This window comes from Heterocephalus glaber, unplaced genomic scaffold (assembly GCF_053883595.1).
Source record: "Heterocephalus glaber isolate CG9 unplaced genomic scaffold, H.glaber_assembly_v1.0 deba00001564, whole genome shotgun sequence".
NCBI lineage: Eukaryota > Metazoa > Chordata > Mammalia > Rodentia > Bathyergidae > Heterocephalus > Heterocephalus glaber.
This window is the reverse complement of record NW_028258351.1, coordinates 954,989-981,439: the sequence shown is the minus strand read 5'-3', so window position 1 is coordinate 981,439 and position 26,451 is coordinate 954,989. Positions and strand designations below refer to the sequence as shown.

Below are 26,451 nucleotides of genomic sequence, written 5' to 3'. Positions count from 1 at the left end.
GAACAGACACACAGAAGTGGATGCCTAGATGGCCAGTGAATGTAAAATCTCACTCATAAACTGGGAAGTACAAAATAAAACCACGACAAATGCCATCTTAACATTCACTGTTTTGTTTTGGTTTTTTTTCACTGTTTTTTTTTTTTTTTTTGGTACCAGGGATCAAACTTGGGTCCTTGCACTTTCGAGGCAGGCAGCAGAACCACTGAGCTAAATCCCTGGCACTTCATTCACTAAGTGTTAAAAAATATATGAGCAAAAATCTAAGTGTTGCCAAGGGGAACTTAATTCGCTATTGACAGAAGCATAAATTTGTTGGACCTAAGACAAACATTTTAAAGGAAGAAAGGAATTTTTGGCCCATGGTTTCAGAGGTTTGAGTGTGGTGGTCATGTAGCTCTGTTGCTTTGAGGCCTGTGGCCAAGACAGCACATTGTGGCAGAAATACGTATATGGCTGAGGAAATCTGTTCACTTCAGGGCAGGTGGGAAGGAAGATAGAAAATAGGACCAAGGTCCCAATACCCCTATAAAAGCCTATCCCCAATGACCTGACATCCTTCTACTAGGCCCGACCTGTAAAAGATTCCATTACCTCCTAATAGGACTACAGTGTATAGGGCTTTGGGGATGTTTAAGATCTTTTTTTTTTTTCGGTACCGGGGATCAAACTTGGAACCTTGTGCTTGTAAGGTAGGCTCTGGAACCACTGAGCTAAATCCCCAGCCCTAAGATCTAAACCAGAAAATGGGTTTTATGCATATCATCCACGTATCATTTGAATAGGACATTAGCTTGTGTGTATGTGTTTGTGAGACAACATTTCTGTTAACCAGAATGCAATCTGAGAAACACCATTATGCTTGATTGAAAATATATGTATAGTTACTTAATATTTGACTTATTTTAAAATATGAAGAGAGAAAAGCTGGATTAAAATCTAGTATTATATAATCATTTACTGTTTGAGAATAAATAAACCTATATCACTGAAGATTAATTCCAAACTTTGAATCATTTTATTTTTTTGTCATTTTTTTCAGTATATAACTAGATTAATTTCTAATTTCTTCATTAAAAATTTGGAGATGCCATTGAATACTTTTATTCATATCATTTTTTTTCCTCGCAGTTGCGGTCATGTAGTAAGAGTGAATTGATATCAAAGAGCTCAGAGATCCTAATGATGTTTCAGCAAGTTCATCGAAAGCCCATGGCGTCCTTTGTTACTACTCCTGTTCCACCAGACTTTACCAGGTAGATGGTTCTCAAATATCATTTTCATTTGAAGTTTGTATGCAAAGGTGTACACATTTGCAAAAGAATAAGTTATTTTTCTTAACTCTTTTTAAAGTGCTGTTTATAATGATATGAGCTGATGAACTTGTTATTTTAAGTATGTAAATCTGGTTTCAAAAATGTCTGATGGGCTGAACTTTTGATGGTCAAAAAAATGATAGTGAGGGGCCGAGGATTTAGCTCAGTGGTTCTGCTGCCTGACTCAAAAGCGCAAGGTCCCGAGTTTGATCCCTGGTACCAAAAAAAAAAAAGATAGTGAATCAGCCTTTTTTTTTCTTGGAGCCTCATTTTTCTTATAAAAAACAATTGATCTCATTAGCTCCATAAATATTTATTTACTTTTTATTTACCTTTTGAATTAACTCTTGTCTTGTTAAATGAAAGCCAGAAATGGGTGAGATGCCAAAGGAATTTGCAGATGACGTTGTATCTTCACATTTTAAAAGACTGTGGAAGGAAACAACTACTGAAAAAAGTGGCAATCTTTATATCTTTCTAGTTTCCTCTTGGACCAAATCTTTGAATTTTTCAGATCAGCATATTTTTTCAAGCAAATTTAGAATTATACTGTGGTGTTAGATTGGTTGTTCTTAACACTAACACTTAGGTTCTGTTGAAAATTATCCATACTGGATCATATACTGTAGGCCATTGGGAATGGAGTTTCTGTGTATGTATGAGTCTGCTGAAATGAGCATGACCATGACAAAAATACCACAGACAAGGTAATTGAAACCACAGAAACTTATTTTCTCAGAGTGATTTTTTTTTTTTTGGGGGGGGGAGTGGTTTAGACAGAATCTTGCTTTATAGTGCAGGCTAGCCTCAAACTCGCAGTAGTCCTTCAGCCTCCTGAGCGCTGACATTACAGGTGTGTGCCACTGTGCCCCCCTTATTTTCTCAGAGCTTTGAAGCAAGAAGTCCAAGATTATAGAACCAAGAAATTCAATGTGTTGGTGAAGCCCCTTAAGGTGTAGGTAGTTGCCTTGACAGTGTCTTCACATGTCACGTTTCTCTGTTCATGCAAGGAGACAAATCAGTTTCTGGTGCTTCTTCTTCCTTTTAAGAGGACACTAGCCTCACTAGATTAGGGCACCACTCTTGAACTCATTTAACCTTAATTGCTTTCCTTAAGGTCCTTTCTCTGTGTCTTGCTTGTCACATTGGGGATTAGGGTTTTAACATAGGAATTTTGGTAGATAAAATTCAGTTCATAATACTGGATACAGATGAACACTTATGGTTAGTTCTTTTTAAATCTTAGTTTATTTCTGTCATGATAGATGAAACCAGTGCTTTAGATTTATGTTTTTGAATGGTACACTTTATTTTATACTCTAGAGATAATTTATGGAATACTATCAAGTTTTTCTGGCATGTTGAGAGCTGTGGTTCATTTAGAAAACAGCTTTTGCTATAAAAATGTTTGTATATTGAGCTGTATTTTTTTGTTCTCCACTGTGATGCCTTCTGATTGCCATAGGGCAGTGATGTCAAACCTTTTAGAGCTTTCAATGATAACAAACAGCCAGCTGTGGCATGCATGCCATAGGTTCGCCACCACTGCCATAGGGCATTTGTTGTACTGTACTAGAGTATATGTTAGAAGCCAACAATTTTCAACCTTAGCATTGTTGACGTGTTGAACAAGATAATTATTTGTGAGGTGGAGGGAGCTTTTCTATGTATTGTAGGATGTAGCAACTCTTGCCACTAGCACTTCATCACCATCACCTTCCAGTTTTGACAGATGTCTTGTTTCTCATTGTAAATGGATTACTGAGGACCATAACCACCCATAGTCCTATAAACAGAAGGGTCAACATAATGACCAGCAAAGGAAGCCAGCCTACCAAACTGCCTGCCAAACTGCCTGCCTCTTCCCCCTCTGCCTGCCTTCCTCCCTCATACCTTTCCTTTCTTCCTTTCTTCCTTTTTCGGTTTCTTGAGACAGGGTCTCACTTTATATTTCAGGCTGGCCTTGAACTCACTATGTTGCATAGGCCAGCCTCAAACTCATGATGATTCTCCTGCCTCAGCCTTGTGAGTGCTGTGATTACTGGCATGTGTCACTGCCTGGCTAATATTTATATCCCTTTTTTTTAATGTATCTCTTAAAGCACTGAATATTATTAAAATTCTGAGCGTTCAAGCTCCTAGAAAGAGAAGAGCATAGCAAACCCAAAGCTCATACAAGAGAGGAAATTATAAAGATCAGAGCAGAAATCAATGCAATGGAGACTAAGAGAACAATACAAAAAATCAATCAAAGAGTTGGTTTTTCAAAAGAATAAATAAAATTGATAAACCTTTAGCCAACCTTATCAAAAAAAGGAAAGAAAAGGCTCAAATCTATGTAATTAAGAACAAAAAAGGTGAAGTCACAGCAGACCCAGCAGAAATCCAGAGGATCATCAATACCTACTTCGAGAACCTGTACTCTAATAAAATGGAAAACACAGAAGAAATGGACAGATTCCTAGATACATATGAATTGCCAAAGTTAAATGAAGATATAGAAATTCTAAACACCCCAATTACAATGAGTGAAATTGAAAATGTAATAAAAAATTTACCAACAAAGAAAAGCTCAGGTCCTGATGGCTTCATTTCTGAATTCTACAAGACATTTAAAGAAGAACCATGGATCGATGTTACTCTTTAAACTCATCAAGGAAATTGAAAGGGAAGCAAGACTTCCAAATTCATTCCTGGAAGCAAGTGTTACTTTGATTCCAAAACCAGGGAAAATCCCAACCCAAAAAGAGAACTACAGGCCAATCTCCCTAATGAACATAGATGGAAAAATCCTCAACAAGATACTGCCAAATAGAATACAGAGGGTTATTAAGAAGATCATACACCCTGACCAAGTTGGATTTATCCCAGGGACGCAAGGATGGTTCAACATACGTAAATCAATAAATGTAATACACTATGTTAACAGAGCCAAGGACAAAAACCATATGATCATCTCAATAGATGCAGAAAAAGCATTCAACAAAATCCAACACCCATTCATGATAAAAACTCTACAGAAATTGGAATAGAAGGTCTTTATCTTAACCTGATTAAGGCTATGAAAAACCAACAGCCAACATCATACTACATAGTCAAAAACTGAAAACTTTCATGCTAGAATCAGGAACAAGTCAAGGATGCCCACTATCACCACTCCTGTTCAATATAGCTCTGGAAACATTACCCATAGCAGTTAGAAAAGAGAAATAAAAGGAATAAAGATAGGAAAGGAAGACGTTAAACTGTCGTTATTTGCTGATGATATGATACTTTACATAGAAGACCCATAAAACTCCACCAAAAGACTTCTAGACTTAATTGACAGATTCAGTAGAGTAGCTGGATACAAGGTCAACATTCAAAAAACAATAGCCTTCTTATACACAAATAACAGACTCACTGAGAGAGAAATTAGGGAAATAATTCCTTTTATAGTAGTATCCAAAAAAAAATCTAGGAATCAATCTAACAAGGAAGCAAAAGACCTCTACACTGAAAACTACAGCACTCTGAAAAAAGAGATCGAAGAGGATATAAGAAAATGGAAAAACATCCCTTGCACCTGGGTGGGAAGAACCAGTATAGTGAAACTGGCCATATTTCCACAACTACTACATTGATTTAATGCAATGCCAATTAAAATTCCAACAATATACTTCACAGAACTAGAGAAAATAATCCAAAAATCCATTTGGAACCAGAAGAGACCTAGAGTAGCAAAAGCAATTCTAAGCAACAGTGACATGGCAGGAGGTATCACAATTCCCAGCTTGAAACTATACTACAAAGCTACTGTGATAAAAACAGCATGGTGCTGGCAAAGAAACAGACCTGAAGATCAGTGGAATAGATTACAAGATGGAGAAACAACTCCAGACATACTCGGCTACCTCATCTTTGACCAAGGAGCCAACCACCCTCACTGGAGGAAAGATAGCCTATTTAATAAATGGTGTTGGAAAAACTGGATTTCAACCTGCCAAAGATTAAAACTAGACCCATACCTATCACCGTGCACTAAACTAAGATTGAAGTGGATTAAAGATCTAAATATTAAGACAGAACCACTAAACTTGCTGGGAGATAAGTTAGGTAAAACTCTTGAAGACATTGGCATAGGAAAAGACTTTATGAACAAAACCTCAGTAGCACAGGAACTAGCACAAAGAATCAACAACTGGGATCTCTTCTTAAAAAGCTTCTGCACTTCAAGAGAAACCACCAACAGAGCTAAGAGGCAACCTACAATGTGGGAAAAAATTTTTAGCAGCTGTACCTCAGACAAAGGACTACTGTCTAGAATATATAAACAACTGAAAAATCAGACCTCCCAAATTTAAAGACCCAATCCAAAAATGGGCATCTGAAATGAACAGACATTTCTCAGAAACAGCAAATAAACATATGAAAAAATGTTCAACATCACTGGTCATTCGAGAGATGGAAATGAAAACAATGCTGAGATTCCACCTCACCCCAGAAAAAAGAATGGCTGCTATCAAGAAATCAACCAATAACAAATACTGCCGGGGCTGTGGGGAAAGAGGAACACTGCTGCCCTGCTGGTGGGAGTGCAGACTGGTGCAACCACTGTGGAAATCAGTATGGAGATACCTCAGAGAACTAGGACTAGAGGTCCCATTTGACCCAGCTATTCCCCTGCTGGGTATCTTCCCAAAAGAATTAAAAGAATCATACCACAGTGATATATATGCACCCATGTTTATAGCAGCACAGTTTGTAATAGCTAAAACTTGGAAATAGCCCAAGTGTCCATCAACTGGAAACTGGATAAAGAAGATGTGGGTTTTTTTTTATAAAATGGAGTACTACTCAGCCATAAAGAATGAGAAACTAGAGACATTTATAGCTAAATGGATGCATTTTTTTTAGATGGATGCATATCGAGGCCATCCTCTTAAGTGAAATAAATAGGACACACGTGTAAATACCGAATAGTTTCTCTAGTGTGAGAAACTGAAAGTATAAAATGATTAAAATGAATAATTGATAATTTGAAATAGGAAGAAAAGGTCCCAAGGGATAGGGGTGGTGGGAGGGGAAGGGGAAAGGAAAGAAGGGAAAGGAAAAATTATGAGAAAAGAAAAGAAAAAGGAAATAAAATTCTGAGTGTTTGGTATCATTAAGTTTGATCAAACTAAAAATATCAAGATCACAGGGCTGCTGCTTTGATAGTGTGATCAGACATTTGAGTTTTGATGATAGCTTTTTTTTTTTTTTGGTTCTGGGGTTCGAACTCGGGACCTTGCACTTGCGAGGCAGGCGCCAGAACCACTGAGCTAAATCCCCAGCCCAGACAGCTTTTTTTTCTTTCCCAGATAGCTTTTTGAACCAGGCTGTCACCAGTGGCATGAAACACAGATTTTATAATGCCATGTATAAAGATTAGTGTGTTTCACTTCACATTGTGATACAACAGTCACCTGTATAAGTTCCCAGACCCACTTCCTTGAAGATTTTTGGGGTTGTATCTAAAAAAAATCAACCTTTCTCTCCCTCCCTTTCCTCCTTTCTCTCTCTCCCTCTTTGTCCTTTTACTACTTTTTGCTGCTTCTCAGGCAAGCAGCAATGCTTTCTACTTTGATAGTTAATCACATTGCAATGGTTAAAGATCATTCTTTCTCCGGTAATGCCCATTCTCACGTTAGAAAATTTGGTTTTTATACTTGAACTTCAATTTTTATCAAAAACTGTTTACTAGTTATAGTATATGGGAAGCAGGGGTTCTTCATCTATTGATGCATTGACCAGCAAATAAAGAGAGCCCAAAAAGAAAGAACAGCATTCATTAGGTTGAAAACCAAAATTCTTTTGACCCTGTCTGATAAAATATGACTTAGAGCAAAAAATAGCAACAAAGGAAATATACCACACTGGATGTTAATGACTTGGTGGAAGAAACATCATACAGACCATCTAGCAACTGGAGATTAGTTGAAGTCTTGGGACATTGGGGAGGATGTTTTGAATTTGGTAGATAAACTCACCAACATGTATGATTGAAACATTATAACCCAAAACATTAACCCAAACATTGTAACCCAGAATTGTTAACTTTTTAATTAGAGTTGAAGATTTCACTGGGAAGACTCACTTAGTACTCTGATTAGGTTTATGGCTCTGGTACAGTTTCCCAGGTACTGATTGCATTGGTCCTGATAACTGAGGTTTGTGTATGTTGTATGTTGAATGCTAGAGAGCATATAATGGAAGATCTTAGAGTACAGCTGGATGGGTATGTGACTTCTAAATCCTAAATCCGTTATATGAAGAAATAGTAAGGATTGACTGGGTAAAAATATCCAGGCATGAAGAATATGAGTCTTCTAAGAAAAAATAATAACTGACTAAGGTTATGATAGTAGTGTTTGACATAGTCAATTTGGATAGTAGTTATACAGATAACATTTAGTGGGCAAAGTATGTCTACTTAATATGAAAATGGTGTGACTTATTTAGCCGAATAATTTAATTATACTGTATTTTCACATAATAAACCACTAATTTAGGCACTATCACAGTGTGATATTGATGTATCCTGTCTTATTTTGGCCAAAATTTGGATGAAGTAAACTTTATAAAATATAAAAAGGTCTGGGGATTTAGTTCAGTGGTGCCACCGCCTGCCTCACAAGCGCAAGGTCCTGAGTTTGATCCTCTATAACAAAACAAAACAAAACAAAACAAATATATATATATAATTGAAGGTGTGATGAGATGGCTTTCAGTTTGTTTTGTTAAAGTTGTAAGTATATCAAACTGTTAACACTCTGTATTACAAATTGTGTAATTCTGATCTAAGCCTGTTTAGCAGCAAAATAGAGTATCCCTTAGCCCACCTAAGGTTTATGGTTCAGTTCTCTTGAGAGCGATCGCATGGAACTAAAGTTGCTTGAGATAATCTTATCTTGCCATGAAAGTGTTAATGTGCTAGTATATCTCTGTTGCCTACTAAGTGATTTTGGGTATCCTATGAAAAGGCATAGATTGCCGGGGATTTAGCTCAGTGGTGCCACCACCTGCCTTGCAAGTGCAAGGTCCCAAATTCGATCTCTAGTACAAAAAAAAAAAGCATAGATTTACAATAACACCTCCTTTGATCATGCTGCTGTTTGCAAACAATTTGGTTCTCAAAAGTGGTCGACAAAATTTTGCTTCTGTTCATGAACTCCACATTGGGTGACAAAAACAGCCGTAGCCATCTCCACACAAACACAAATGAAGCCATCTTCCCTAAAATAGTAAAATTAAGTTCATGAACTTATTTGAATTTATTTGCTAGTAAATAGTCTCAAAGAACCTTAGGTCTGTTAATATACTCAATAGTTCTGATGAAAGTTTGGGGATTAATTGTGAATTTTTTTTTAACTTTTGCTATTACTTTCTAGATTTCATAAATCTTTTGCCTGTTACTTTTCATTTTAAGCTCATCTGTTATATCTGTTTAATAACTCAGATTCCTATACTATCAACTTTCTGCTGTTTCCTAGACATCAATATTTTGCTATTTCCATGAATTCTTTAAGTTAGTCTCTTGTGTTTGCTTTAATGCTTAATCATACATTGCCTTTTAAAAAATACTTTTAAAAATAATTGTAAGGGCCTGGGATTTAGCTCAGTGGTTTCGCCGCCTGCTGCGCAAGCAGAAGGACCCAAGTTCGATTCCCGGTACCAAAAAAAAAAAAATTGTATCTACAATTCAATTGTAAATTTTTGATGGTTTTATGAACTCATTAGGCTTAAAGTTATGTTCAGTAAGGATTTGGAAATATTTTGTAAGGACTAGTTTAAAGTTTTAAAGATATTACTGAGGGATTTTTTTTTTTAACTAAATGAAACTTAAACTTACATAAACTAAATACATTTTTTTCCTTTTGCTTTTTTTTTTTTAGTGAATTAGTACCATCTTATGATTCAGCTACTTTTGTTTTAGAGAATTTCAGGTAAGAAGTTTTGATGACTCTAGCTTTTTGATACATATACATAAGGAAAAACCAAGAAATTGTTATTCCTCAGTAGGCTAGAGATCTATTGAACTATATCACTCTTAGAACAAATAAGAAATAGAAATAAATTTCCTTTTAAAAATGTAGAGGTGGCCTTATTTGTACAAGCTGAGTATTTCCTATCTGAAATGTTTGGAACTAGAAGTCAGATTTTCAAATATTTGCATGCATATATATATATATATATATATATATATGCATGCTTGAGTTATGAGATCCAAGTCCAAAAACAAAATTCATGTATGTAGCATATACATATTATACACATAGCCTGAAAGTAATTTTGCAGTGTTTTTAGTGCCCCTTTAATTTGTTTGTTGCTATTGTTCTTTTGGGTTTTTAAAATTTTTTTAGACAGGGTCTTATCCAGGCTGTAGTTGGACTCACTGTGTAGCCCAGGCAATCCTCCTGCCCCAGCCTCCTGAGTGCTGGGATTATAGGCATGTGCCACCATGCCCAGCTATCCCTTCAGTTTGAATGCTTCATGTCATATGAAGTCGGGTTAGAATTTTCCACTTGTGGCCTCATGTTGGAGCTCAGAAATTACAGATTTTGGAGTACTTTGAATTTCAAGTTTTCAGATTAGGGCTGCTTGACTTGTACTATATTGTATCTTAAGGACTATTTTTTTCTCTATTATGGGGAAAGGAAAATATTTTTAAGTGAGTTTGTTTAGCTTTCTCCAAAGTAGAGGGCTGGGAATACTGTGTAGGGGTCATGAGCCTCTACCTACCTAAGAAATAAAAGTGGTAGGGCTGGGGATTTAGCTCAGTGGCACCGCACCTGCCTTGCCAAGTGCAAGGTCCTGAGTTCGATCCCTGATATCAAAAAAAAAAAAATGAAAGAAAGAAAAGTGGTGGGAAGAAGTTCATTGGGCTCAGTTTATCTCAGCTGGAAGTGAGAAATTGTGGGTAAGAGACATTATTATAAGAAATGTTGAAGCTTTTAAGTAGCATGTTTTATTAGCCTTTGCTGTTTTTTCCTTTACAATTAGAAGCAAAGATCTTAAAACACAAAAGTTCTAAGGGACTTGTATTAAGGGCAGCATGAAACTAAAAATACAAGGTCTTTGGGACGGTTGGGGATAACCACCAAAGTAAGGGCATTTGATTTGTCTTTTCTTATGGGATAATTTTGCAGCCAAAATGTTGCTTCTCTGATGTTTTCCCCAAGTGTTAAGGTTTAGCACATAATTATGTTACACAGAAGTGAGGAGGAAATATTAAGTGGGTTTTTTTAATTTAATTTTTTATTTTATCCCATTACCCCCTGAAGCCCCCTCCCCTCCCTATGTACAAAAAATTTGTTTCCATTTTTTTCCTTCTATTTTCACTTTTTTTCTTGTCACTTACTTCCTTCCTCCCTCCTCCTTATTCCCCTGCCCATTTGAAGAGTTTCTTCCCATTTTCCAGTATCCATTATACAGCTCAGCCCTTATTTCCACGTTCAGTTTCTCACACCAGAGCTGAGATTTTTGGTTTTGATCTTTTAAAAAAATATTTTTCTTGGTGTTGGGAATTGAACCTATGGCTTTTAGATTGTTCTAAGCACACGCTTTATCACAAGCTTTTAAAAACACTGATGAATGGTACTTTTTTTTTTTTTCAGTTTTTTGAGACAAGGTCTTGCTATGTAGTTCAGGCTGGCCTTGCACTCACTATGTAGCCCTGGTTGGACTTGAACTCTCAGCAATCCTCTTGCCTCAGCCTCCTGAGTGCTGAGATTACAGGAATGCACTGTACACTGGACTGAATACTGCTTATTAAAGCAGAATTAATTTCAGGATAATTAGTGATAGTTTCCTCTTAATTGTCACATTTTTAAGAGGGTTTTGTTTTGGTTTTGCTTTGTTTTTTACTGAAACAAAATATATTGCTGAGTGATTATCATTAAATTTTTTTTTCCCCTAAAATGCTTTATTAAGACAAAGGTGGGGAGAGGGGCGACGGATCGTTTGCCCCAGGGACCAGATTATCATTAAATTTTATTTCCAGTTTGTAAGTATATATAATCTTGTACAATAAAATCTTGACTTCCTTACTCACCTGTTATTCAGGATTTCAAATACGTAATAAATATATCCTGTTGCCATTTCATAATGGTTTTGATCTTGGGATTTTGATTGGTTTTCTTTTTCCTCAGCACTTTGCGCCAGAGAGCAGATCCTGTTTATAGTTCACCTCTTCAAGTTTCAGGACTTTGCTGGAGATTAAAAGTTTACCCAGTAAGTTTTTCATATTTCTAATAAACTTTGAAACCAAAATCTGTTTTTCAGCGTTCTACAGTATACTAGTTCAACTTTAGTGCAGTCTGGAAATTAATGTTGATTTTGTTTCTTCGTGGGCTATTTTACTAAATATGGAAACAGTGGGTTGTATATGGGCAGTATGAACTGATATATAATTAAATTTTATTTGTGGTTTGTGGAAATACGCTTACCATTAGACAAAAATGTTTAAAATTCTTCTTTTAAAAGTCATTTTAAAAAATACAGGTACAGAAACCCAGAAAAAAACCCCCACATATATGCTGACTCATGTACAGCCACTTTGATCTATATATTTCTTGAATTGGCAGCTGAATTAGCGGCATGATGATATTCAAGTCAATTCCTATGGCAGGAATATAAGCAGTAGTGCGTTATTTTTGTACTTGCATCTCTTTTGTGTTATTAGCAGCTATTAATGCTCATTTTAGTTTTTAGTATTTGTTTCATTGGCTTTTTTGGTTTTCTTTCTTGGTACCTGTATAATTTGTGGGGTTTTTTTGTTTTATTTTGTTTCATTTTGCTATTTTTCACCTTTGGTACTGGGAATTGACCCAAGGCCTTCAAACTAAGCTATATCCCGGGCCTATTTTATTATTTATTTATTTATTATTTATTTATTTATTTAGGTACCAGGGATCTAACTCAGGACCTTTTTCTTGCCAGGCAGGTGTGGTGCCACTGAGCTAAATCCCTGGTCCTTTTATTTATTTATTTATTTATTTATATTTTTTTTATTTTTATTTTTTTGGTACTGGGGATCAAACTCAGGTCCTTGTGCTTGCACAGCAGGCGGTGAAACCACTGAGCTAAATCCCCGACCCTATTTTTTTATTTTGATGTAGGGTCTCATTAAGTTGCTACGTTGCCCAGATTAGGCTTGAATTTTCAATTCCCTGCCTCACCCTCCAGACTGCTGGAATTACAAACATGTACCACCGTGCCCCATTTATAATCTCTATTTTGAATTTTCTTAGCCTGTCTTAACTGTTTATCACTTGCTTGCTAAAGCTGTTCCTTTTGTTTTCATTATTTTAATTTTTTTTAAAACTCTTTTTTTTTTTTGGAGACATCTTCTCACTGTGTTGTTGCCCAGGGTGGTCTTGAACTGAACTCAAGTAATCCTCTTACTTCAGCCTTATGAGTGTTTCATTTTTAAAATTTTCCTTTGTTCACTTTTTTCTCTTAACGCATAATCCATTGTGTTTATTTGCTTTGTGTTCCTTCTGGTTCAGTGTAACTTTTTAAAAAATTTCATATTCTTTCCTTAGTTCTTTCATTTAATCCTGAGTTTTCTAATTTTAATTTCTGCTGTTCTTCCATTTTATTATTTTCTTTTTATTTTCATTTTATTGTTTTCTTAGTAGTGTTTAGGTTGTTTTGGAATAAGTTACAGTTTTGATCTATTTTTGTTTTTCTGGGGTGCTTTCATTGTCTGTAGGGTTAGCATTTTTGTTCTTTAATCTTTTATTTTGCTAATATATAATGTAAAATTTGTCATTAGTAGCATCAGTGTATTTACCTTGTATGATCTTCAAAACTTCATCTTGCAAAATAAAAACTCTGACCACTAAGTAGCTCTCTTTCTCCTCCCCCAAACCCCTGGTAACCCTTATTCTGCATTCTGTTTCTGTGAATCTGATTACGCTAGGTATCTCTTACCAGTAGAATCATAAAGTGTTTGCCTTTATATGACTGGCTTACTTCACTTAGCTTAAAGTTCATCTGTTTTTTTTTCGGTTTTTTTTTTCATCTGTTTTTTGTTATATGTGTAGAATTTCCTTCCCATCATAAGGCTGAATAATATCTATTGTATGTACGTTACACATTTTGCTCATTCATCTGTAAACAGACATTTGGGTTGCTTTCACCTAGGGGATGGTATTAATATGTGCACACATCTCTTCAAGATCTTGCTTTCAGTTTTTTTCGAATAATACCCACAAGTAGAATTACTAGATCATATGTTATAGCAGTTGTACTATTTTACCTTATTTTATCCTCATCAGTGCATGAGGATTTGTCTCTTCACATTCTTTGCAGTATTTGTTTTCTGCGGGTTTTTTTTCCATTTAGTTTATTGGTACATTTTAGGTATACAATACAGTTACATTCATCATTGGGATCTTGTACCTTTACATAATGTATCTTGGTTCTTATTGTTTCCCCATTCCCCTGCCCTGCCTTCACCCCCTCCACCCTTCCCTATTTACAAAAACTTCATTTCCATGTTTTTCCTTTTCTCATATTTTTTCTTTTCCTCTTCCCGCTCCCACTTCCCGCTCCCACTTCCCCTATTGCTTTAGACATTTTCTGCCTATTTACAATATCAATTATACATTTTGATTCTTATTTACACTTAGTTTTTCACACCAGAGAAATTATTCGGTAATTACACACGTGTATCCTATTTATTTCACTGAAGAGTATGGCCTCAGTGTACATCCACTTAGCTATAAATGTCTTTACTTTCTCATTCTTTTTTCAATTAATTTTATTGATACATTTTAGGTATATAATACAATGACATTCATCATTGCAAATTTGCACCTTTACATAATCTCTCTTGGTTCTTATTGTTTCCCCATTCCCCTGCCCTCCCTTCAACCCCTCCATCCCTCCGTATTTACAAAGACTTTGTTTCCATTTTTTTTCATATTGTCATATTCCATTCCCTTCTTTCCTTTCCCCCACCCCTTTGCCCCTTTTCTTCCTATTTCACATTATCTGTTATACCTTTTAGTCCTTATTTACACTTTCAGTTTCTCACACTAGAGAAACTATTCAGTATTTACACTTGTGTCCTGTTTATTTCACTTAAGAGTATCGCCTCAGTGTGCATCCATTTAGCTATAAATGTCTCAAATTTCTCATTTTTTATGGCTGAGTAGTACTCCATTTTATTTAAAAAACCCACATTTTATCTAGTCTCCAATTGATGGGTATTTGGGCTGTTTCCAAGTTTTAGCTATTACAAATTGTGCTGCTATGAACATGGGTGGACATACTTCACTGTGGTATGATTCTTTTAATTCTTTGGGGAAGATACCCAGCAGGGGAGTGGGTCAAATGGGAATTCTAGTCCTAGTTCTTTGAGGTATCTCCATACTGATTTCTACAGTGGTTGTAGTGCATACTGATTTCCACTGTGGTTGCACCAGTCTACACTCCCACCAGCAGTACATCAGTGTTCCTCTTTCCCCATAGCCCCGCCAGCATTTGTTATTGGTTGATTTCATGATAGCAGTCATTCTTTCTGGGGTGAGGTGGAATCTCAGCATTGTTTTCATTTCCATCTCTCGAATGACCAGTGATGTTGAACATTTTTTCATATGTTTATTTGCTGTTTCTGAGAAATGTCTGTTCATTTCAGATGCCCATTTTTGGATTGGGTCTTTAAATTTGGGAGGTCTGATTTTTTTAAGTTTTCCTAGATTCTAGATATTAGACCTTTGTCTGAGGAACAGCAGGGGAAAATTTTTTCCCACATTGTGGGTTGTCTCTTCACACTGCTGGTGGTTTCTCTTGCTGTGCAGAAGCTTTTTAATTAGAAGAGATCCGACTTGTTGATTGTTTGTGCTAGTTCACGGGCAACTGAGGTTTTGTTCATAAAATCTTTTCCTACACCAATGTCTTCAAGGGTTCTACCTAACCTCTGTTCTAACTGGTTCAGAGTTTCTATTTTACTATTTAGATCTTTAATCCATTTGGATTTTAGTTTAGTGCATGGTGAGAGATATAGGTCTAGTTTTAATCCTTGACTAGTTGAAACCCAATTTTTCTAGCACCATTTATAAAAGAGGCTATGTTTCCTCTAGCAAGGGTGTTTGGCTCCTTTGTCAAAGATGAGGTGGCTGAGTGTGTCTGGAGTTGTTTCTGCATCTTCTAATCTGTTCCACTGGTCCTGAGGTCTGTTTCTTTGCCAGTACCATGCTATTTTTATCACAGTAGTTTTGTAGTATAGTTTCAAGTTGGAGAGTGTGAGACCCCCTGCCGTGTCTCTGTTACCTAGAATTGCTTTTGCTATTCTGGGTCTCTTCTTGTTCCAAATGAGTTTTTGGATTGTTTTCTCAAGGTCCGTGAAAAGTATGCTGCTGGGGTTTCGATTGGGATTGAATTGAATCTATATAGCAGTTTTGGAAGTATGGCCATTTTCACTATATTGATCCTTCCTACCCAGGAGCAGGGGATGTCATTCCATTTTCTGATATCATCTTCAATCTCTCTTTTCAGAGTGCTATAGTTTTCAGAGAAGAGGTCTTTGATTTCTTTCGTTAGGTTTATTCCTAGGTATTTCAGTTTCTTGGATACTATTGTGAAAGGAATTATTTGCCCTATTTCTCAGTGAGTCTCTTGTTCGTGTAGAGGAAAGCTATTGATTTTTGTGTGTTGACCTTGTATCCAGCTACTTTACTGAATTTGGTTATTAAGTCTAGAAGACTTTTGATGTAATTCTTGGGGTCTTTTATATAGAGAATATTATGTCATCTGTACATAATGACAATTTGACTTCTTCATTTTCTGTCTTTATTCCTTTTATTTCTTTCTCTTACCTAATTGCTGTGGCTAATGTTTCTAAGACTGTATTGAACAGGAGTGGTGATAGTGGACATCCTTGTCTTGTTCCTGATTTGAGTGTGAAGGATTTCAGTTTTTGACCATTTAGTATGATGTTGGCTGTTGGCTTTTCATAGATGGTTTTTATCAGATTTAGGTAGAGACCATGTATTCCAATTTTTTTGTAGGGTTTTTATCATAAGTGCATGTTGGATTTTGTCAAATGCTTTTTCTGCATCTATTGAGATAATCATATGGTTTTTGTCCTTGGGGCTCTATTGATATATAGTGTATTACATTTATTGATTTGCGTAGTTGAAGCATCCCTGGGATGAATCCCACTTGGTCAGGGTATATGATCTTCTTGATGATCTTCTGCATTCTGTTTGCCAGTATCTTATTAAGGAGTTTTGTATCTATGTTCATTAGTGAGATTGGCCTATAGTTCTCTTTTTTGGTTGGGTCTTTTGCTGCTTTGGGGATCAAGGTGATCCTTGCTTCCAGGAATGAATTTGGGAGTATTGCTTCCCTTTCAATTTCATTGAAGAGTTTAAACAGTAGTGGCAGTAGTTCCTCTCTAAATGACTTGTAGAACTCAGCGGTGAAGTCATTAGGACCCGGGCTTTTCTCAGTTTCTAAGTTTTTAATTATGTTTTCAATTTCATTGATATTAGGTTGTTTAGAATTTTTAGGTCTTCTTTGTTCAACTTTGATAATTCATACGTATCTAGGAATCTGTCCGTTTCTTCTGTGTTTTCCATCTTATTGGCGTATAGGTTCTTGAAGTAGGTATTGTTGATCCTCTGGATTTCTGCTGGGTGTGTTGTAATTTCAGCCTTTTCATTCCTAATTGCATGGATTTGGGCCTTTTCTTTCCTTTTTTCTGATAAGATCGTCTAAGGGTTTGTCAATTTTGTTGAGTCTTTCAAAGAACCAACTCTTGGCTTCATTGAATTTTTGTATTGTTCTCTTAGTCTCCATTGCATTGATTTCTGCTCCAATATTTATAATTTCCTCCCTTGTATCAGCTTTGGGTTTGTCCTGCTCTTCTTTTTCTAGAAGCTTGAGGTTCAGCATCAGGTTGTGTAATTGAGCTCGCTGTTTTCTTCACGTTAACATTCCCTGCTATGAATTTCTCTCCTAAGACTGCTTTCATTGTGTCCCATAGATTCCAATATGTATTGTCATTGTTATTTAATTGAAGGAACTGTCTGATTTCTTCTTTAATTTTCTCTGTGACACATTCGTTATTCAAAAGTTTGTAGTTCAGTTTCCATGTGGTTATGAAATTCTTGTGGTTTCTTTTGCTATGGATCTCCAATTTCATCACACTATGGTCTGATAATATACAGGGGACAACTTCAATTCCTTTGCACTTACTTAAACATGTTCTGTGAGTGAGTATGTGGTCTCTTTTGGAGAACGACCCATGTCCAGTTGAGAAGTATGTGTTTTCTGATTTTGTGGGGTGGAACACTCTAAACATCTGTTAAGTTCATTTGTTCAAGAGTTTGATTGAGTTCTAGTATTTCGTTGGTTATTTTTTTGTCTAGTTGATCTATCCTATTTGTGACATTGGGGTATTGAGGTCCTCCACTACTATTGTATTAGTGCTTATTTGACTTTTCATGTCCGTTACTGTTATATAGTTGGGTGGATTAGTATTTGGTGCATATATGTTTATGATTGTGATCTGTTCCTCTTGGATTGTTCCCTTTACAAGGATGTATTGTCCTTCTTCGTCTCTCTTAATCAGTGTTGGTTTGAAATGCACTTGATCTGCAAAGAGGATAGCTACTTCTGCTTTTTTTCAAGTTTCTGTCACATGGAGTATTTTTTTCTGCCCTTTACCTTTTAGTCTGTGAGTTTCATTTTGAATTAAATGTTTCTTGTATGCAGCATAGTGTTGGATCTTGCTTCTTGACCCATTCTGTCAGTTTATTTCTTTTGATTGGTGAATTGAGACCACTAGTATTGGTGGCTATAGCTGATATGTATTGACTTATCCTTGTCATGACTTTTTCTTTTTGTTGGATTATCCCTCTTTGTGTTTAATTTCTTGTCGTGTCTGATGGATTCATTCTGCTGGGCTTTCTGGGGCTGTGATCCTCATTGTGTTTTCCTAGGATATTGGCTAAAATGTTTTGGAGTGCTGGTTTGGTATTCATGAAGTTCCTAAGGTGCTCTTTGTCATGAAAGTATCTTATTTCTCCATCAATTTTGAAAGATAGTTTTGCAGGGTACATCAATCTGGGTTGGAGGCTGCTTACCTTTAGGGCTTGAAATATGTCAGTCCAAGCTCTTCTTGCCTTGAGGGTTTGCATTGAGAAGTCTGTGATTCTGATGGGCTTTCCTTTGTATGTGATTTGTTTCTTTTGTCTAACTGCTTGTAGAATTTTGTTCTTCTGTTGGGTTTCTGGAATCTTAACAGTTATATGCCTATGTGTAGATTTTTTTTTGATCAAGGCTAGTTGGAGTCTTATATGCCTCACTTATCTGTATGTCAAGTTCTTTTCCTCTGCTTGGGAAGCTTTCTGCCATCACTTCTGTGAACAATTTTTTTATGTTGTCTACACACTCCTGTTTCTTCATTGACTCTGATCAGTCTTATGTTACTCTTCTTTGCAGCTGCTAGATTGATTTCTCGTGGTCCCTTATAGTTTTAAAGCAATTTTTCTTTTCCTGGTTACTAATTGCAATCTTATCTTCTATATCTGAAATTGTGTCCTCACTTTGGCTCATTTTGCTGTGTAAACATTCAGTGGAGTTTTTAATCTTCTAGATATCTGTTTGCATCTGTTTTATGGATTTCATTTGTTTCCTGTGTCTGGATTCTATCATGTTCCTCAGCTCCTCTATTTTTTTATCTGTGTCCTCTCTAGATTTATTAATCATGTCTTGCACTCTTGCCACAGTCTCTGCTGATATCTGAGAAATTATTTCTGATTTCATTTTTTCTAGATCCTCTTTTGTTGCCAGTTCAGGGAGTCCAGGTGATTGAGTATCAGAGTGTTCCATCTCCTTTCTCTTTGGGGTTGCTGTAGGTGATCTGGAAGTCTTGTTTTGAGACTTGTCTATGTGTCTTCTCATTTCACCCAGGGAGGGGTCGTGGGCGGGGATGTGTGCTGCTGGTGCCCTTGCCTCTCACCTCCTCAGTGCTTGGGTTGGTGGTATGCCGGCCCGGAAGTTCACCTCCTCTCCTTTGGGGGCAGCTCTGCTCCTCTGCACTCGAGGTGGTGCTACCGCAGCCTGGAAGGTTCACCTCTGTGCTGAGGGCAGCTCTGCTCCTCTGCACTCGAGGTGGTGCTACCGCAGCCTGGAAGGTTCACCTCTGTGCTGAGGGCAGCTCTGCTGCTCTGCACTCAGGTGGTATGGTGGCCCGGAAGCTGATTTCTGCATTTTGATAGGAAGCATTCTAATAAGTTATGAATTATATTTGTGATTTTAATTTCCATTTCCTATTAATTACTGGTATTGAGCATCTTTTTATGTTTATTGGCTCTTTGTATATCATTCAGCATAAAAAAATCTGTTCATATTCCTAGTTCTTTATATATTCTAGATATTCTTGAAAATTATCTTATTTTGGGGCTGCAGATGTAGATCAGTAGTAGAATGCTTGCCTACGCAAGACTTTCAGTTCAATCTACAGGATGCCTCACCCCCCCCTTTTTTTTTGGCACACTCATTTCAACTGAAATTGAGTATTTAATTGCATTTGTTAATTGATTTTTTTTGTTAATGCCTGGTTTGTAAAGAGTTCTGTGTATTTTAAAGCTCTTAACTTTTTTTTTGTTTTTTTGCTACCAGGGATCGAACTTGGAACCTTGCCTTGTGAGGCAGACAGTGGCTGTACTGAGCTAAATCTGTGGCATCTCTTAACTTTTTTTTCATAGTTAATTGTTGTCTTAATTTACATGCCTTAATCTGGTTCTTTTCCTTAATGCACAAAAGTTTAAAATTGTTAAGATTCAAATCTGTTGGTCTTTTTTATTTCATTTTTTTAAGGTTAGAAGTACTTTCCAAACCAGATATTAGGTATTATTCTCCATTTTCTTTATATTTATATTGATCTGGAGTTTGTCTTTGCATAACCCCCCACTTTTTTTTTTTTAGGATGGAAATGGAGTTGTGCGTGGTTACTACTTATCTGTGTTTCTGGAACTCTCAGCTGGGTTGCCTGAAACTTCCAAGTAAGAGGTGTAATTAAATAACACTCCTAATGTTCATTTACATACATCTCCCTAGCAGTTTTTGTCAATTACTTTTGTCAATTGCTGTATTGTATTTCTGTTAAGATATACAGTAAAAAGGCACCTTTGACATAGTATGATAGCATAATTTGGTAATTCTAAGAACTGTTTTCTTTTAGGACCTCAGTTACTCAGGAGGCTGAGGCAGGACTATCCTGAATTCAAGCCCAGCCTAGGCACTTTAGTGAGACCCTGTCTCAGAAGTTTTAAAAAGCTGAAGGGAGAGCTAAGAGAAAACCTACAATGTGGGAAAAAATTTTTATCAGCTGTTCCTCAGACAAAGGACTACTATCTAGAATATATAAAGAACTGAAAAAAATCAGATCCCCCAAATTCAAAGACCCAATTTAAAACTGGGCATCCGAAATGAACAGACATTTCTCAGACAAAGAAGTAAAAGCAGCAAATAAACATATGAAAAAATGTTCAATGTCATTGGTCATTCGAGAGCTGCAGATGAAAACAACGTTGAGATTCCACCTCAACCCAGAAAGAATGGCTGCTATCAAGAAATCAACCAATAACAAATGCTGGTGGGGTTGTGGGGAGAAAGGAACCCTTCTTCATTGTTGGTGGGAGTGCAGACTTGTGCAACCACTGTGGAAATCAATATGGAGATATCTTAAAAAACTCGGATTAGAGGTTCCATTTGACCCAGCTATTCCCCTGCTGGGTGTCTTCCCCAAAGATTTAAAAGAATCATACCACAGTGATATATGTGCACCCGTGTTTATGGCGGCACCCACGTTTATATGTAAAAGGTAAAACTTGGAAACAGCCCAATTGTCCATCAACTGAGGACTGGATAAAGAAGATGTGGGTTTTTTTTTTATAAAACGGAGTACTACTCAGCCATAAATAATGAGAAAGTAGAGACATTTATAGCTAAATGGATGCACATTGAGGCCATACTCTTTTTTTGGTACTGGGGATTGAACTTGGGTCCTTGTGCTTGCTAGGCAGGCATCTGAACCACTGAGCTGGTATGAGAAACTAAAAGTGTAAATAAGGATCAAAATGTATAATTGAAAAAAAAAATGTATAATTGATAATGTGAAATAGGAAGAAAAGGTCTAAAGGGGTAGGGGAAGTGGGAGAGGTAGAGGAAAGGAAAGTAGGGAAAAGAAAAAATATGAGAAAAGGAAAAAATGGAAGCAGTCCAAAAAAACCGAACTACTATACTGCTTTTTTGTAACTGATACCATTCTTTCCGAAAGAAATTTAACTGTACTGTATATCAGTAAATTTCTTAAGTATTTGATAACCTTAATGTTCTGATGACTCTTTTGCTTACTCTGTATCAATATTCTATTTTAAAATTTTAGATACGAATATCGTGTAGAGATGGTTCATCAGTCCTGCAATGATCCTACCAAAAACATCATTCGAGAATTTGCATCTGACTTTGAAGTTGGAGAATGCTGGGGCTATAATAGATTTTTTCGTCTGGACTTACTTGCAAATGAAGGCTATTTAAATCGACAAAATGATACAGTAATTTTAAGGTAATAGGAAATGCCTGATTTTATAACTTATGGAAGAATACTATCATCAGAACTTTATTTCAAAGTAGATTAGTTTAACAGAGATGAGTATTGAAATTCATAGTAACCATAACCATACCAGTTTCTTTATTTAATTTCATGAGTCCCATGTAGTCAAGTGGCTAAAAAATAATTTGTTCAAGATCTAGTTACTGATTCCATTGGAAAAAAAAACCAAACTATTAGAGTTTGAACATCCTAATCCAAAGGATGCTCCAAAATATTCTAAAATCTTAAATAGTTTTAGCACTGACATAATGTCACAAGTGGAGTATTCCATTCATGAATTCATGTAAGGAATCAAAGTCAAAATGCAGCTGCACTAAAAATATTGTATAAAATTACTTTCAGCCTGTATTTATAAGGTGTAATCCAAGATAGTGAGGAAATGTGAGACTGAGGAATCAAATGCTGGGTTTTTTTTCCTCACTGATATTATATTACATTTTGGGGACAAACTTGGTTTTACAAACTTAACGTTATAAAACAACTTCTGGTTTATTTCTAAATAATAGCAAATTACAAGTAAGAGAATAGAGATGAAAATTGGTGAAAACCAATAAGGAATATTTGATATGTTATTGGCAATAAGAAACAAACTATCAACAGTGGCTATGAAACAGCCCCATTTAATTTGGGGGAGCCTCTACAGGTTGTAAGTTCTGGGCCATTATTACCTGATGTTATAATTTAATGATGATAATGAGAACTTAAATTTTTAAAAGAGATTTAGAGTTGCTCTGAACTGTGAGATTTCAGACTGTTTTAACAGCTTAGAAAATTTTCATCCAGACAGAAAAATGATTCCCTTGGGAATGATCTAACCTCCTAAATTTTACTTTTTCTGAGCTCTGTTTATCTCAGCATGCTGGGTTAATGTGTTGCTATCATGTTAGCCTTTACTTTTTGTTCTTTCTACTTTTTTTAGGAGAAGAAAAAAGTGAAAAAAGGGACATTTTCAGTATAAGAAAAAATTTCATGTTTCTATATTTTCTTTTGGTGGAATTATTGTAGTTCCATTTTATTCTTTCAGGTTTTTGTTTTGTTCTTTGAATTACTCACAAGAGAAATAATTTGTTGCTATTTCTTGATTAGTCATAGAATTGCAAATTATTTAAGCATCAGTTTACAAAAGATCCATGTTTTAGTTGGACATAGTGGTGCATGCCTGTAATCCTGGCACTTGGAAGGCTGAGGCAGGAGAATCACTGTGAGTTTGAGACCAGCGTGAACTACATAGCAAGATTCCGTCTCAAAAAACAAAAGGAGCAAACAAACAAAAAACCCCTATATTTTATAGTCTTATTCCTCTTCTTACTTAGGCATAGTAATGTTGGATCTTTCTATTGGCAATCTGTGTGAGAGTTTCCCTGGTTTTTAATGCAATTTATTGACCTCTAGTATTTTTTTAGGTCATCCGTGTTTAGAAGAAAACCTTTACTTAGAGACTGTATATCAGTATAGGAACAGATTTCTGCTGAGATGTTTAGTTATCATTCACTCAGCAGTATTTATAGAGTCTGTGCTGTGTGCCTGACTCTGGCTTGAAAAAGGAATTAAACCAAGTATGGTGATGCATGCACTTAGTCTCAGCTATTTGGGAGGCTAAAGCAGGAGGATTGTAATTTATCAAGACCATGTCTCAAAATTTTAAAAAAGGGCTGGGATGTAGCTGAGTATTAGAGCACTTGCCTAACATGCACAGGTCCCTGGTTTGAACTCCAGTACTGTAAACAACAAAAAGGATTAAAGTTGGTTTTTGTCCTTAAGGAACTCAAGACGGAAAGGCAGATAAAAATAATATTTTATGAAATAATCCTATAAATGAAGTTCTTAAAGAGAGAAGTTTATAATTATACTGTTGACTCATAATATTTATTTAATGAACAGTTGCACAAAATTTAAACCTCAGTGCAAGATTCTGTTGAAATTTATTTTTCTGTTGGAATTTTTTAGGTATTAAATTTTAAAATTACTTAAGGTTTTCCTATAACTATATATGAATAAATATATAGTTACTTTATTCTTCCATTAAAAGAGTATCGTTAGGCTGGGGATTAGCTCAGTAATTCCAGCTCCTGCCTCGCAAGCGCAAGCGTAAGGTCCTGAGTTCAATCCCCAGTACCAAAAAAAAAACAACCCCAAACAAACAAAAGAGTATCCTTGACTGAAATTAGGTATCTGTTACTGTTAAATATTAGATGATCATCGTTTTCTTACACTAGGTCTAAAATTCTAAAAAAAAAAAATGCAATGATGGCTGTGTTAGCTTTCTGTTCTTATTAACAAATATCTGAGATAATTAACTTAGGAAGAGAGAAGTTTTATTTTTGACTCACAGTTTTGTAGGCTTCTGTCCATAATCAGTTGGCCCTGTTGCTTTGGATCTGTGTCAAGGCAGTACTTAAGAGTAGAATTGCGTGATGGAGCAAAACTGGTCACCTCATGTCTGGGATGTGAGATAGAGGAAGAGAAAGGAGCTGGGATCCCACTGTCCCCTTCAAGGGCATGCCTTTAATGATGTAAGCATCTCCCAATAGCACTACCCCAGGAAACAAGCCCTCAACACATCGGCCTTTTAGGGACATTTAAGATCTGAACTATAGCAGTGGCTAACATAAGAGGGTCAGAGTAGAAGGGTTTGGGGGTAGGGGTGACAGAGATGGAGACTTCCAAATTACATGCTCTATGGGTTTCTCTTTTTTTCTGTAAATGGAGTCATGTTTGCATATTTAAAGAGATAAGAGTTTTGTTTGCTTTAATAAATATTAGCTTTTAAAAAATACAACTATAGGGCCAGGGATTTAGCTCAGTGGCACAGTGCCTGCCTTGCAAGTGCGAGGTCCTGAGTTCAATCCCTGGTACCGGAAAAAAACCCAAAAAAACAAAACAACTATAGATGCATTAAGACCTTACTTGTTCATGAATATAATTTAATATAGTGATTTTTTTTCTTAACCATAGCTGGCTGATGCTATATTGTAATGTGGGGAGTTTTGATTATAAGATATCTGGAGGGGTGAGGATATCATTTATTTAGAGCATAAAAACGCTTTAGCTTAACTTAAAAACAATCCTGAATTTTGACTCTGAGTTTTCCTGAGGGATAGGAAATAGGGAATAGAATAGAGATGCAATAGCAAAATAAAAAGAACAGCACTTAAAATAAACTTTGCATTATTTTACTAGGGCCTGACTTAAGCAAAGGAAAATATAATGTTCCTATTTCTGCATAGTTTAGTCCTCTTCTTTCCACCTCATGATCATCATTGTATCTGAACTGCATTATTATAATCAATATATGTTAATCGGTTAGCTTGGAAGTTTAATCCTGTTACAGAAGCTATTTCTAGAAAACTAGTTTATGTTTAGACAACTAATTTGTCAGAAACTTAAGTCATTATGAATTTTAGACTATATGAAGCTCTGAGTTCATTTTAATTTTTACTGTATAAACTAAACTAAATAAGATAATACTGTAGAATTTATAGTTGTATACTCAAGGCCAGATTTATAATATTTTATTATTGGATTTTTTTTTCATGTGGATCTATTCTTTTAAGGTTTCAGGTACGTTCACCTACTTTTTTTCAAAAATGCCGGGACCAACATTGGTATATCACACAGTTGGAAGCTGCACAGACTAGTTATATCCAACAAATAAACAATCTTAAAGAGGTAAGGAAATAACACTATTTCTGTTTACCTTTTCGCTTGCTACATTTGGTTTTAGATTTTTGATATTCTTTCCTATTTGTAATTTTATAGAAAAAAATCCAGTTATGCTGTTTGTGTTATGTACTCTCCAGTTTGATAGCTATTCACCGTACTTGGCTATGTCACTTTAACTTAATTATAAATAAAGATACTGTTTCTTAGGTGCTTGTACACAAATTCGTGCTTATATTGAGTGTTGCCAATACAGAACATTTTCATCATCTCATAAAGTTGTATTGCACAGTGCTGCTCTAGTTTGAGATAAACTCTATTTTTCTCTCAGTGATATAAATTAATTCTATTCCACAAGCTATCTAGGATTTAAAGATTTCAAAACTATGAAATACTTGAAATTTCTCCTTCTTGAACTCTCAGTGTTGTTGATGGATCACTAGAGAAGATCCATTAAGAAATTTTTGTTTTACAATAGTGAACCAAAATATGTGAGGAATTTTTCTTTTTCTACAGTGAAACTTGGGATGAGATAGAGGGTTGGATGGTGAAATCAGTTAATAGATGAGGAAAGAAAATATGATTACATACATATGTTTGGAGAATTTTATGTTATGTGTACTATTTCAAACTGCTCAGCACTTGGGAGGCTGAGGCAGGAGGATCACCATGAGTTTGAGGCCAGTCTGGGCTCCATAGTGAATTCAAGGCCAGCCTGAACTACATAATGAGACCCTGTCCCATCTTAAAACAAAAAACAAAACAGAAAACCAAACTGCTGAAACTGTGGGTCAGTGATAGAGCAGTTGCCTAGTA

The 26,451-nt window shown here is 35.9% G+C and overlaps 1 protein-coding gene across 13 annotated transcripts in view; it reads left to right on the top strand.

Annotated features, from left to right (window-relative positions):
- Window positions 1-26,451, top strand: part of Trim37 (tripartite motif containing 37) — a 141,859-nt gene that overhangs the window by 67,495 nt on the left and 47,913 nt on the right. For 10 of the 13 annotated variants that reach the window (XR_015443147.1, XR_015443144.1, XR_015443145.1 and 7 more), the window contains 6 exons: window positions 1,132-1,256; window positions 9,233-9,283; window positions 11,489-11,570; window positions 20,286-20,362; window positions 21,748-21,927; window positions 25,530-25,644. Coding sequence is in view for 8 of the 13 variants with exons in the window: in XM_013067665.3 (XP_012923119.1) it covers window positions 1,132-1,256; window positions 9,233-9,283; window positions 11,489-11,570; window positions 20,286-20,362; window positions 21,748-21,927; window positions 25,530-25,644 (630 nt within the window). In the remaining 5 variants the exon portion in view is untranslated. The remainder of the gene's footprint in view (window positions 1-1,131; window positions 1,257-9,232; window positions 9,284-11,488; window positions 11,571-20,285; window positions 20,363-21,747; window positions 21,928-25,529; window positions 25,645-26,451) is intronic. The other 3 variants (XR_015443146.1, XM_087191431.1, XM_087191432.1) reach the window with 1 other exon arrangement.